The sequence below is a fragment of the Dermatophagoides farinae genome, chromosome 5 (assembly GCF_024713945.1).
Source record: "Dermatophagoides farinae isolate YC_2012a chromosome 5, ASM2471394v1, whole genome shotgun sequence".
Lineage (NCBI taxonomy): Eukaryota > Metazoa > Arthropoda > Arachnida > Sarcoptiformes > Pyroglyphidae > Dermatophagoides > Dermatophagoides farinae.
Window position 1 is genome coordinate 2,504,540 of NC_134681.1, and position 11,079 is coordinate 2,515,618.

Genomic DNA, 11,079 nt, shown 5'->3' on the forward strand with positions numbered 1-11,079 from the left:
TGTTTTTCAATCAAAGTTTCTCTTATCAATCATGTTGTTATTTTTTTTTAAGAATTTAAAATTATCATCAATTTTTTTTACAATGTACAAAATGCAAACAAACAAACACACTCACAAACAAACAAAGCGTCAATTGGTGTCAAGGTAAAATATCCAGTACATTTGTTCAATGCGAATGGAATTGCATATCTCGTTTTTTTTTTGCTGTTTGCACATTTGGACCTTGTCGCGATTGCATATTACATTCATTCATTGATTCATTCATTTTTTTTTCTTTATTTGATTTCCTCTTTTTTTTCTCTATGCATTCACATTTCATCATTGCCACCTACACACACACACACACACACATGGCCATTTTATATTTTATTTAATTTTTTTCTTTTTCTTTCAAAAGTTTATAAAGTTTCAATTACAATTTTATGGTGAAACAAAAAAAAATTATGCTTGTTTTGTTTTGTGTGTGTGTGTGTATTAGACAAATCCGGTTATTACCAATTTTTTTTTTGCTGCTGTATAGATACCCGGAAATTTTTTTTTATATTTATGTTTGGTTTTATTATTATCAATTGGTCATATAATTAATCAATTGATTGATTAATCAATGAAATTATCCATCTATCTAGCCATATCATTATCATTGATTCATTCCTTTTTTTTACAACACAACAACAACATAAAAAATAACAATAACAACAACAAACTGATGAATCCGGAAGAATGAACAAGAAAATGATATGTATTGCAGTGTTGGTGGTGGGTTCCATACGAACAAGCCTATATATCTCTGTATCGGGTTGTTTTTTAATGTAATAATCATAATAACCTACAGTTTTAGTTGTAAGGAACCCGTTTATTTCATTATTTTTTGTTTGCTTGATTTGATTTGATTTCAGTATTTCAGTGTCTGAGTGTGTGTGTGTGTGTGTGTGTTTTAAATGATGTATGTGCAAAATAAACCAGAATAAAATAGCCAGTAAGCAGATCTTGATTATTATCCAGGAGAGATATAGAGAAAAATGAAACAAAATGATGATGATGATGTTAGAATAACAACAACAAAAACATAATTCATCGATTATGTTATGATGTGATTATTATTGAGCAGCCAATGCAATAACACCGCATGCAACCCGTCCACCAGCATTACCCGTTGTACGGCTATCCTGTTGACCACCTCTGCCTAAATCATCTTGATTGGCATGTACCTAATGTAATGGTAGAATATGATTAGATCAATTATTTGGAAACAAAAATTATGAGGAAGTAAAATAAAAATGAAAAACATCATCTACTTACAACTAAACCACGGCCAAGAATTGAATATTGTCCGGTTAATGAAATACGTTGATCAAACATGTTGAATTCAGCTACACCATCTTGATTGGCTTCGATATTACCCAGATCACCGGCATGCCGTTTTTGATCACTTGGTGCACCATGATTATTATTATCTGGATTATAATGACCTGCCATACTAGTACAACCATTACGTGTATCACCGAATTGATGTACATGAAAACCATGTAAACCGGGTGTTAATCCTGTTATACGGCCAGATACTTGTAAATTCATTGAATTTGGCTCCATTCGATTATGAATAAAAAAAATTACTAGAAAAATATCGAAAAAATTTAAGAAAAAAAAATAATTACCATTTGTCGAAATTGTACAATTCCTTGAACATTTTGTCCTTCAAGTTTTGCCACAGCAATCAATGACTCAGAAGCGGAAGTAGTAGATGCTGCAACCTGTGATGTTGTCGATGATGATGGTGTTTGTCTTGTTTGAAAATAATTTTGTTGCTGCTGCTGTTGGGGTACAAATGAATAGAATTGTTGGAATGGTTGCTGTTGTTGTTGTGGTTGCTCAAAATAGCTACGATATCCTTGCCATGCATTACCACGATTATTTTGATAACCATTGCTACCACCAGCACCTACACCACCACCAAAATATGATTGACAAATTCCAATCATAAATAATTGATAACAACCAAAGGTAAATAGAATAATTTTTGCAATCGTTCCAATAGCCATTATTTGATCAAATCAAATCGATTGTTTTCTATTACTGATGCTGCTGCTGCTGCTAATTGATTATTATGTATTGCTAATCAAAAAGGAACGACCAAAAATAAAAAAAAACACGCATACAAAATCGTTTAGTGAAAAAAACAAATGATCAGAAAAAATGAAGAAAAATCATTAATTTGTTTCAATTCTTTCAAACTCTTACCTTGTGTTGTTTGCTGTTTGACAAGTTTGACGATGATGATGATGATGATGACTCTGCTCGAATCGAAATGATACGTTCTGTATTTTTTTTTTTTGTTTTTGAAAAAAACTACAAACAACAACCAAACAGAAAAAAAACTGGAAATATTAAACGAAAATAACAACAACAACAACAACAGCTTGTTGATGTCAAAGACAAATTCGGCCACAACAACGACGAAAACAAGGTATGGGATACATATATATATAAATAAATGATGATGATGATGATATTATGAAAAAAAAGAATGTTTGTGAGAGAAAGTCATCATTATTTTGTGTGGAAAAAAAATGAAGAGTAAACGTTAATGAAAAGCTGGATATAGTAAATATAAAGAGATAAATAAATAAATAGTCAACAGATGTGAAACCTGGACTATAGAAACAAAAAGAGAAATTCAATTTTTTTCTGTTTTTTTTGGCTGAATCGACATCGATGTCATATCGATAATGGATAATGATAATAATCAGAACAAAAAAAAAAATATTCAAATGTCAGCTGTTTTTTCTTCTATCTCTATCATTATATGACAATGAGATAATCGATCCATCAACAATGATGATTTCAATCAATCAATCAATTGATGACTTATAGAAATTTTTTTTTCATAATTAATAACCAAGTTGATTTTATTAATTTTTTCCTCATTAATTGAAAACAAAAAAAAACTTGCATCATTTGTGAATAAGTAGTCAAATATTTAGAATGAAATAGATCTGGATTATTATGTTGCTGTTGTTGGTTAATTTTCAATCAAATAATTCTCGTTCATTTTATCAATGATAATCAGATGATAATGAAGATTGGCAGATAATTTTTTAAGATTTTTTTTCTCATTAAAATCGGCCACGTCTACCGGTACGTCTACCACCACTACCACCATTAGCACCACCACCACGACGATTAAAAATACCACCAAAAAATGGTCCACGACCATTAGCGCCGCTATTAGAACGACCTCCATTACCGACACCACCAATAGCACCACCACCATTACTGCCACTTTGACCCAATGATAATGGAGTTATATGATTATAATTACGTGGTCGTCGTCTTTGCGCATAGGTTTCATCAATTAGAAACATTGAACCAAATGCAATGATGGCCATAACCATCATGATGGATGATGATAAGAAACGCATTTTGAATGGAAGAATTAAGATGGCTAGTTTCAAAATAAAAGCAATTGAATGATGAAAAAAAATTTCCAATCGTTTTTATATACACGAGCACCCATTCTTTCATCGAATATATGAATCATGAATTTCTTTATTCAATACACGAACGCAATGTACCAATTTTTCCTGTTTTTCTTATTCATTTGATTACACAAGGTTGTAAAAGATATTTGTGTGTTATCACTTGAATCATTATTTACCTGCTACTGATGTGTGATCATCATCATGCGGTTGACATTGAAAAATTGAATATTTAATTCTGGTTTCCACTACGCTGTCTTTATTTACAATTTGATCAATGAATCAATCAATCAATTGATTTAGATTTTAGATTTCAAAGCAAAACGAATTTTTCTTTTTCCTCCTTTTTTCTACATTTATTTGTGTAATAATTGGGCGTGTTGAATTATTCAGACAAAAAGAAGACACACTAAATGATTACATGATCCATTTGAAATCATGAAATCAAGTATCATCAAATATTGATTTATTTATGATTAATTTGTATAAAACTTGGAAAATAAATCGATTCGAATCAAATAAAACTAGTCAAAATTTTCAACTATTTTTGGCCTTGAAATGAATTTAAATTTTATTCCGTCATTGTGATCAAGAATAAATAAATGAAAACCTCCGGCAAATTTTGTTTGTTTTGCATTGTTTGGTGTTTTTTTATACGTTTTATTTTATTGGCAATTTCCTTCTTTTTCATGATTTTCAATCACGAGGTTTTATTATTATTATTATTATTATTATTACTGATTATTGATTTTTTCTCACTTTACTACCTGACGAAAATATATCTGATCAATAAATGCCAGTATGTCTTGTCATGTGATGATGTTGATGATGATATCAGTAATCAACAATGACAATCCAACTGGAATGATGATGAGAAAGTATTCTTTTTTCCCACACTTAAAAAAAATCTCAATAATCCATCGAATGATCAATTGATTATCATCTAATTTTGATGAATAAATATAGAAAAATTCTGAAAGTAAATAATTATTACCATAGGAAAAAAATTTTTTTTTTCACAAAAAAAACTACACCTGACAAATTATTATTCCGTGATTAAACTGATTTCATAGGATTATCATCATATAACAGAAAAAAGTATTACGTACGTTTTAAAAATAGAAAAAATTGGATCATTCATCGTCATTAGATGGATTGTGTTAATCGCACCTTATCAGCTCGATCCCATTTTTTTTTCTTCAAAACCACTACCAATCATTATCATTATTCTTTTTCTCTCTCTCTCTCAATATATATGTAGAATTTCTTTATACTTTGATATATGATGACAAAATAAATTTTTTTTTATTTATCAATAAAATATGCGCCCACAAACTATGGATTTAGAATGATATAAAATATGTTTCTCTTCTATGGTAATCTATACATATAGCCTTGTTCATTTTGTTTGACTGGTTAGTTGGTTGGTTACAATTGTTTTTTCTCTTGCTGATAATTCCTTCGATGATGATGATGATGATGATGATGATGATAATATGAAATACAATTGATTTTGATATATGCGATAACACATGGTGACAATTAGTTATTGTTTTTTTTTATCTACCTAATTCCAAGTTAGAATAGACCAGAGAAAAAAAAATCTAGTCAAGATCTTATTTCATTTTCATACGACCACACACACACACACACAGGGACACACAGCTGATAATTTATCGGGTTACTATGATGGTATTTTTTTTTCATTTGTTGTTTCTCACTAAATCAATAATTTTTATTTTTTTTTTTTTTTGTTGGAATGAAATCCTTTTCTCTATTAATTAATCAACTACCAGAAAAATGAGTTTGTGTTTGCATCTAAATTTTATTATTTATTTCACACACACACACACACGGATCCACGTACATGTGTCAATTGTTGCATTTTGGATAATTTTTTTTCTTTGCCTTTGTTTTCTTGTTCTCATTTTTTTTATCATTTAGATAAGAGCCATGTTATTTTCATTGAATTGAATTTGAATTTAATCTTTCATCGTGACGACAAAACAAAACAAAAAAGAAATAATGGGTTTCGATCAAACACGTTTTGAAACAAAAATCAGTGATGAATTCCTATGTCCAATTTGTCTGGATGTATTGGATAATCCTGTTTATTTACCAAATTGTGATCATGTTTTCTGTAATGAATGTATTAAAAATTGGATGATGATGAATAAAAGTCAAACCTGTCCAATGGATCGTAAACCATCGGATCCAAATCAGTTTCAGCAGCCATTACGTTCGTTTTGTAATCTATTGAATCGTTTGAATATACGTTGTCAATATAAAACTTGTAATAGATTCATAAAATTATCCGAATTACAACAACATGAACAGAATTGTTTCCAGAATCCTGATAATCTTAATAAAGAAATCATCTGTCCAGGTAAGTGTATGGTGGCAAAAACATAGACATGATAAAAATTGATAATTTTCAAATTCTAGATTGTGATTCACGGATAAAAATCACTGAAAATGGACACAATTGTTTGGATCATCTGAAATCGATGATGGAAAAATTAACAACAAAAAATAATCAATTAGAAACAATAATAACAAAGAAAAATGAACAGATTCAACAACAACTGAAAACGATTGAAACGACGAAAAAAACATTTCAAAAGGAAAAATTTGAAATGGAAAAAACAATACAACAATTACGTGAAGAAATTCAAGCTAAAAATGATGTACTTGAATTGGCTAATATTAATATCAATGATAATGATAACCAAACAAACAGTTTACAATCATCACCATTATTATTACCATCACCATTATTACCATTATCAATGATGAACAATAATAATGAAGCTTCATCATCAGCCGATATAATATCACCACGTAGACCACGTAGACATGCACCACCGGCACCGCCACCGCCATCATCATTGAAACCACAACCGCCACCACGTCCATTATCAACAACTTTGCCAATCAATGAAATGAATAGTTTATTAATTAATGATGAAATGTCGAATGATCTTAAATCAGATTATAATTATAATAGACCAAAGTTAATGAATTTTAAATCAATTAATTATAAATTATATTATAATAATGGTAATGATAATAATCAAGAGGATTCATTATCATCTGCATCATCATCATCATCATCATCATCATCATCTTCGTTATCATTACAACCACAACCACAATCAACAACAACAACAACTCCAACAACAACAACATCGACATCAACATCAGTATTTGATATGTCACGTGTTCGACAGTTTTTAAATCAAAAAATTACACTTATTGATCCGATAACACATTATAATCAGATGAATAATAATTCAAAAAATTTAAATGTTCATCGTACATTTGCTGCGGTTGATCGACGTCATTTTTATGGTACAAATGCAAATATTGATAAAATCATTTCGATAGCCGCTGGTAGGAAAAATTCTCATTCATTTCCATTAAAATATGAGATTCGTCTATTGGAATATATTGGTATGTGTTTCCTGTTATTTGTATTTTCTATTGTTCTTGTGTCCTGAATTTCTGAAATTTTTTTCCAATTCAATTTAGAACCATTTTTACGACGAAATTCACGTGTATTAGACATTGGTTCCGGTATGGGTCATTTAACTTGTTGTCTAGCAAATCTATGTCAATTTGTAGTCGGTGTTGATAATGTCAAAGAATTGGTGACAAAATCACAGGAAATTGTGGCGAAAAATTATCAAAATTTACAACTTTGTTTCTGCAAAACTGATGGCCGTAATGGTTGTGAAAATTATTCACCATATGATCTAATACTGATCGAACCAATCATTCGTAATGGTACTGTACCAGAGAAATTATTTCGACAATTAAAACCAAATGGTTCAATTGTGGCCATTGTACGTCTTATGGAAGAACAACAACAGCAGCCACAATTACAACTACCACAACAATTACAACTACAATCGAATCGATTTCAATTAGTACGATTCATTAAAATGAATAATGGACAAATAACGGTAGAAATTCTTTGCAATGATCATGATTGGCTCGTACAGAATCATAAGGATAATTTTCATTGATAATTATCAAGGATTTTTTTTCTATTTAATTTCCAATTTCTATTTGTTTTTGTTTTCCTATTTTTGTTTGTTTGTTTGTTTGTTTCTTTCACACATTATATAATCTAATGAATGAATAAATATGATCAAATTTCAAATTATGAAAAAAAAACAAAAAAAAAATTTCATTTTTATTTGTTTTTTATTTTTTTTATTTTTGGGGGGGGGAGAGAGAGGGCAAACATGCATCCAATACATTTAAAGAAATTCAGTAAAATTGAACAAAAAACGGAAAATTTCTTCTACGGCCAATGTCTAATCATTATCATTATCATCATCATCGATGATTATCATTTGCTTCCAATTTTGATTTTTTTTCTTTTTTTTTGGTAAAATGATATCATTATTCGATTCGTTTATTCATTTGAAATAAATATTTATATATGTGTGATGCATTACTGTTTGTTTAAAAAAAAATGGATTGAATGAAAGAAAAAATATATATGGCAATATATCTTGAAATTTGATATCTACCACCAATCTTATTCAATTGATTATTCAATTAGATTAATCATAAATGAGAAAACGATTGATTGATTGATTGATGATTGTATGCGTGTGTGTGTGTGTGTGAATTTTCAAGAATTTTTCTTTCTTTTTCTTTCTGGTTTATTCATAGGATAAAATCCAAAAAAAAGACGATTGAGATGATTGTGTTGAAAAAGTGAGAGAGAGAGAGAAGATAGGAACAAAAAATCAGCACATTGATTCGAATCCAAGAAAAATTATGAAATCATATCATTATAAAATTTGATATGCATTGCATTTGCCGTTTGACGTTTTATATATACATCGAAACAATTATTGGCCGGTTTCCGTCCATCATTTAAAACATGTGATATGTTTTTTTTTAACAAAAAAAATTAAAAACTGACCAATGACAATGACCTCTTCCTTTTTCTCCACTTGTTGATTCATTCATTCATTTATTCATCCATATTGTTGTTCATTTAAATGTGGTAGTTTGGACGAAAAAACACTCAATATTTTTAGATTTTAATGGCAATTATTGACTTGTTTATCATCAATAAATTCATTTTTTTCTCTTCATTTTTTTTCCATTCGTTCAGAGTTTTCGCATCATCAATGATATTAAATGTGGAATTCAAACTGATGAATACAGAAAAAATGAACCAAAATAAAACTAAACTAAACTTTGTCGTTGAAGATTTCATTTCATTTCTGTTTTTGCATTGCTTTGTTTCCCCTTTGGAATGGTTGGTTAGTGGGTTTTATTTGAAAACTGATGTGATAATCATGATCATGATGATGGTGGTGGTGGGGATGGTATTTGGGGATGGAAAATGGGAGAGAGAGAGAAAATTTTTATCTTCAATTTTTTTTTCTTTTTGGATAAAGTTTATTGATAAATAGATGTGATCATCATCATCATAATCAAATAAATAACCACAGTGAGAGAGAGAGAGAGAAATATTTCAATTTATCTATCTCGTGATTCTATTTTTTTTTCAAAATTCGTCGTCATCAATGATTGTCACTAATAATAATAATAATAATAATAATCGATTATCGAAAATCTTCCTATTTTTCTGATTATAAGGGCAAACAAAAAATTGACAGGGAAAAAAAGTTAAAGTCAAACATTTTTGAAGCAGTCCCAGGCAGTTTCACATCAACTGTCAACAACAACAAAACAATCAAAAAAAACAAATTTTTTTCTCTTGGTTCTGCCGGTCATTTGAATTCGGTATTCAATTTGATTGATCAAAGAAGAATCCATTCATCTTGCTTTTTCTCACGTCTAAATTGGTTTCGTTTCGCGGTCAAATCGTCACATCAATCAACAAATTCTTCAATTTTTTTTTGGATACAACAAAAAAGCGTGTGTATAACGCGAACGTTTTTGTAATTAGTTCGATGGTGGGTGTGTGCGTTTTTACGATTCTTGATTGATTCAAACATTTTTGATTGAAATTTGAATTCCAAATAATTGGAATGAAGTCGATCGATTGTGTCGTGGAATTCGTTTATAAACAAATTATTCACTTTATTACATTCACCTCCACTTGGATGGTATTGTAATAATTCATAATATAAATTATTGAAATTGAAAAGAAAAATTATCGAATCGATAAATAAATTATCATCATCATCAATATCATTGTTATTGGCCCTATAAGCAAAAACGAACGAAAAGAAATTATCGCCTATATTGTATACGAAATTTTCCTACAATTCAATTTGATTCAATCAAAAAAAAATATACACTACAATATTCTATTAATCTGTGAAATAAAAAAAAATGGCTTCACCAATTGATTTCGTATCCGGATGTGTCGGTGGCGCTGCTGGCGTTATTATTGGTCATCCATTCGATACCGTTAAAGTGATCATGCAGACAAGTCAACAACATATATCGGCCATGTCTGTCATACGTAATTGTTCGGTAGATATTTTTTTCTCCTCACTATTTTAATGAAAAATATTTCAAGGAGAAAATCATATCTTTTATACCGTTTTTTCTATTTCTTCTTCATAGATATCTTCACTTTATAAAGGAATTAGGGCACCATTAACCGGATTAGCAGCGATAAATGCTGTTGTATTTGGTGTATATGGATCAGTGATGCGTTTCTGTCCTGGACAATCTCGACAACAAGATCTTACTTGGAGCGGTATAGCCGGCCTGTTTGCCGGTATGACACAATCTATAATAAGTTCACCAATGGAATTGGTTAAAACACGTGCACAATTAAATTCAATAACCGAATGGGATTGTATGAAACGAATCCTGCGAAATGAAGGTGGTCTACGTGGATTATATCGTGGATTCGGTATAACACTTGCACGTGATTGTCCAGCATTTGCAACTTATTTTTTCACTTATGAATGGATGATTGGTAATCTTCAACAAAAATCCAAAAAAAATCAATCGGCATTAGCAACAGAACAGCCATCTACATTTGACATGTTGGCTGCTGGTGGTACTGCAGGTGCATTATCATGGTTAGTTATCTATCCATTAGATGTGATCAAATCCCGTATACAGGCAGATAATCGTTATAAATCTGTTTCACATTGTTTACGTGAAATAATCGATCGTGAAGGATTCAATGTATTGATGCGTGGATGTAGCCCTACATTAATACGCGCATTTCCCGCAAATGGTGCTACATTTGTTGTTGTAACGTGGACATTATTTGCATACGAAAAATATGTTAATCAATCAACAAATCATTTATTTAGATCTAGCAATATTCGAAGTGTCACATCAACCACTGCTGCTGCTAATACAGCTGCAACAAAAACGTCGACAGCAACAACAAAAACCAATGATAAATCGTCATTAATACAAGAATAGTAATTACGATAATAAATAAAAAACGAAAACAGAACATAATATTCGCCATTTCTATAAATGACCATAATTATATTAAATTTAACATAAATTCAATAATTTTTTTTGTGCACTTGACATTTTCGATGTTATTGATTCTCATTTTTTCTTAACAAATGTTTATTTTTTTCCACACAGTATTTCGCATAGTAGTAGTAGTGGTAGTAGTAGCAGTAGT

General features: G+C 29.9%; 3 protein-coding genes across 4 annotated transcripts; 2 read left to right on the top strand and 1 right to left on the bottom strand.

Moving 5' to 3' along the window:
- Positions 1 to 353: 353 nt before the first annotated feature.
- On the bottom strand, positions 354 to 2,455 carry LOC124495813 (superoxide dismutase [Cu-Zn]). The gene is made up of 4 exons (XM_047059247.2): positions 2,239 to 2,455; positions 1,656 to 2,112; positions 1,300 to 1,584; positions 354 to 1,208 (listed from the first exon to the last, which is right to left on the bottom strand). The coding sequence occupies exons 2-4, from the start codon at positions 2,037 to 2,039 to the stop codon at positions 1,098 to 1,100; spliced, it is 780 nt and encodes a 259-aa protein (XP_046915203.1). The 5' UTR covers positions 2,040 to 2,112; positions 2,239 to 2,455; the 3' UTR covers positions 354 to 1,097.
- LOC124498700 (uncharacterized) lies at positions 2,053 to 7,666 on the top strand. 2 transcript variants are annotated; one of them, XM_075731373.1, is made up of 4 exons: positions 2,053 to 2,464; positions 5,421 to 5,862; positions 5,922 to 6,929; positions 7,008 to 7,666. In XM_075731373.1, the coding sequence occupies exons 2-4, from the start codon at positions 5,502 to 5,504 to the stop codon at positions 7,502 to 7,504; spliced, it is 1,866 nt and encodes a 621-aa protein (XP_075587488.1). In that variant the 5' UTR covers positions 2,053 to 2,464; positions 5,421 to 5,501; the 3' UTR covers positions 7,505 to 7,666. The 2 variants fall into 2 exon arrangements, with proteins under 2 accessions (XP_075587488.1, XP_075587489.1); XM_075731374.1 differs by lacking the exon at positions 2,053 to 2,464 and adding an exon at positions 5,028 to 5,168.
- A 1,305-nt stretch (positions 7,667 to 8,971) lies between these two features.
- LOC124495803 (mitochondrial basic amino acids transporter) lies at positions 8,972 to 10,979 on the top strand. The gene is made up of 2 exons (XM_047059235.2): positions 8,972 to 9,950; positions 10,044 to 10,979. The coding sequence occupies exons 1-2, from the start codon at positions 9,807 to 9,809 to the stop codon at positions 10,863 to 10,865; spliced, it is 966 nt and encodes a 321-aa protein (XP_046915191.1). The 5' UTR covers positions 8,972 to 9,806; the 3' UTR covers positions 10,866 to 10,979.
- The last annotated feature ends 100 nt before the right edge of the window (positions 10,980 to 11,079 follow it).

Excerpts from the sequence above, each read along its gene's own strand:
- LOC124495813 (XM_047059247.2), bottom strand. The coding sequence starts at position 2,039 with ATGGCTATTGGAACGATTGCAAAAATTATTCTATTTACCTTTGGTTGT. Across the intron at positions 1,585-1,655 it reads TTGTACAATTTCGACAAATG|CCAAATTCAATGAATTTACA; the intron begins GTAATTATTTTT and ends AATCGAATGGAG. Across the intron at positions 1,209-1,299 it reads TTCTTGGCCGTGGTTTAGTT|GTACATGCCAATCAAGATGA; the intron begins GTAAGTAGATGA and ends CCATTACATTAG.
- LOC124498700 (XM_075731373.1), top strand. The coding sequence starts at position 5,502 with ATGGGTTTCGATCAAACACGTTTTGAAACAAAAATCAGTGATGAATTC. Across the intron at positions 5,863-5,921 it reads TAAAGAAATCATCTGTCCAG|ATTGTGATTCACGGATAAAA; the intron begins GTAAGTGTATGG and ends TTCAAATTCTAG. Across the intron at positions 6,930-7,007 it reads TCGTCTATTGGAATATATTG|AACCATTTTTACGACGAAAT; the intron begins GTATGTGTTTCC and ends AATTCAATTTAG.
- LOC124495803 (XM_047059235.2), top strand. The coding sequence starts at position 9,807 with ATGGCTTCACCAATTGATTTCGTATCCGGATGTGTCGGTGGCGCTGCT. Across the intron at positions 9,951-10,043 it reads CTGTCATACGTAATTGTTCG|ATATCTTCACTTTATAAAGG; the intron begins GTAGATATTTTT and ends TCTTCTTCATAG.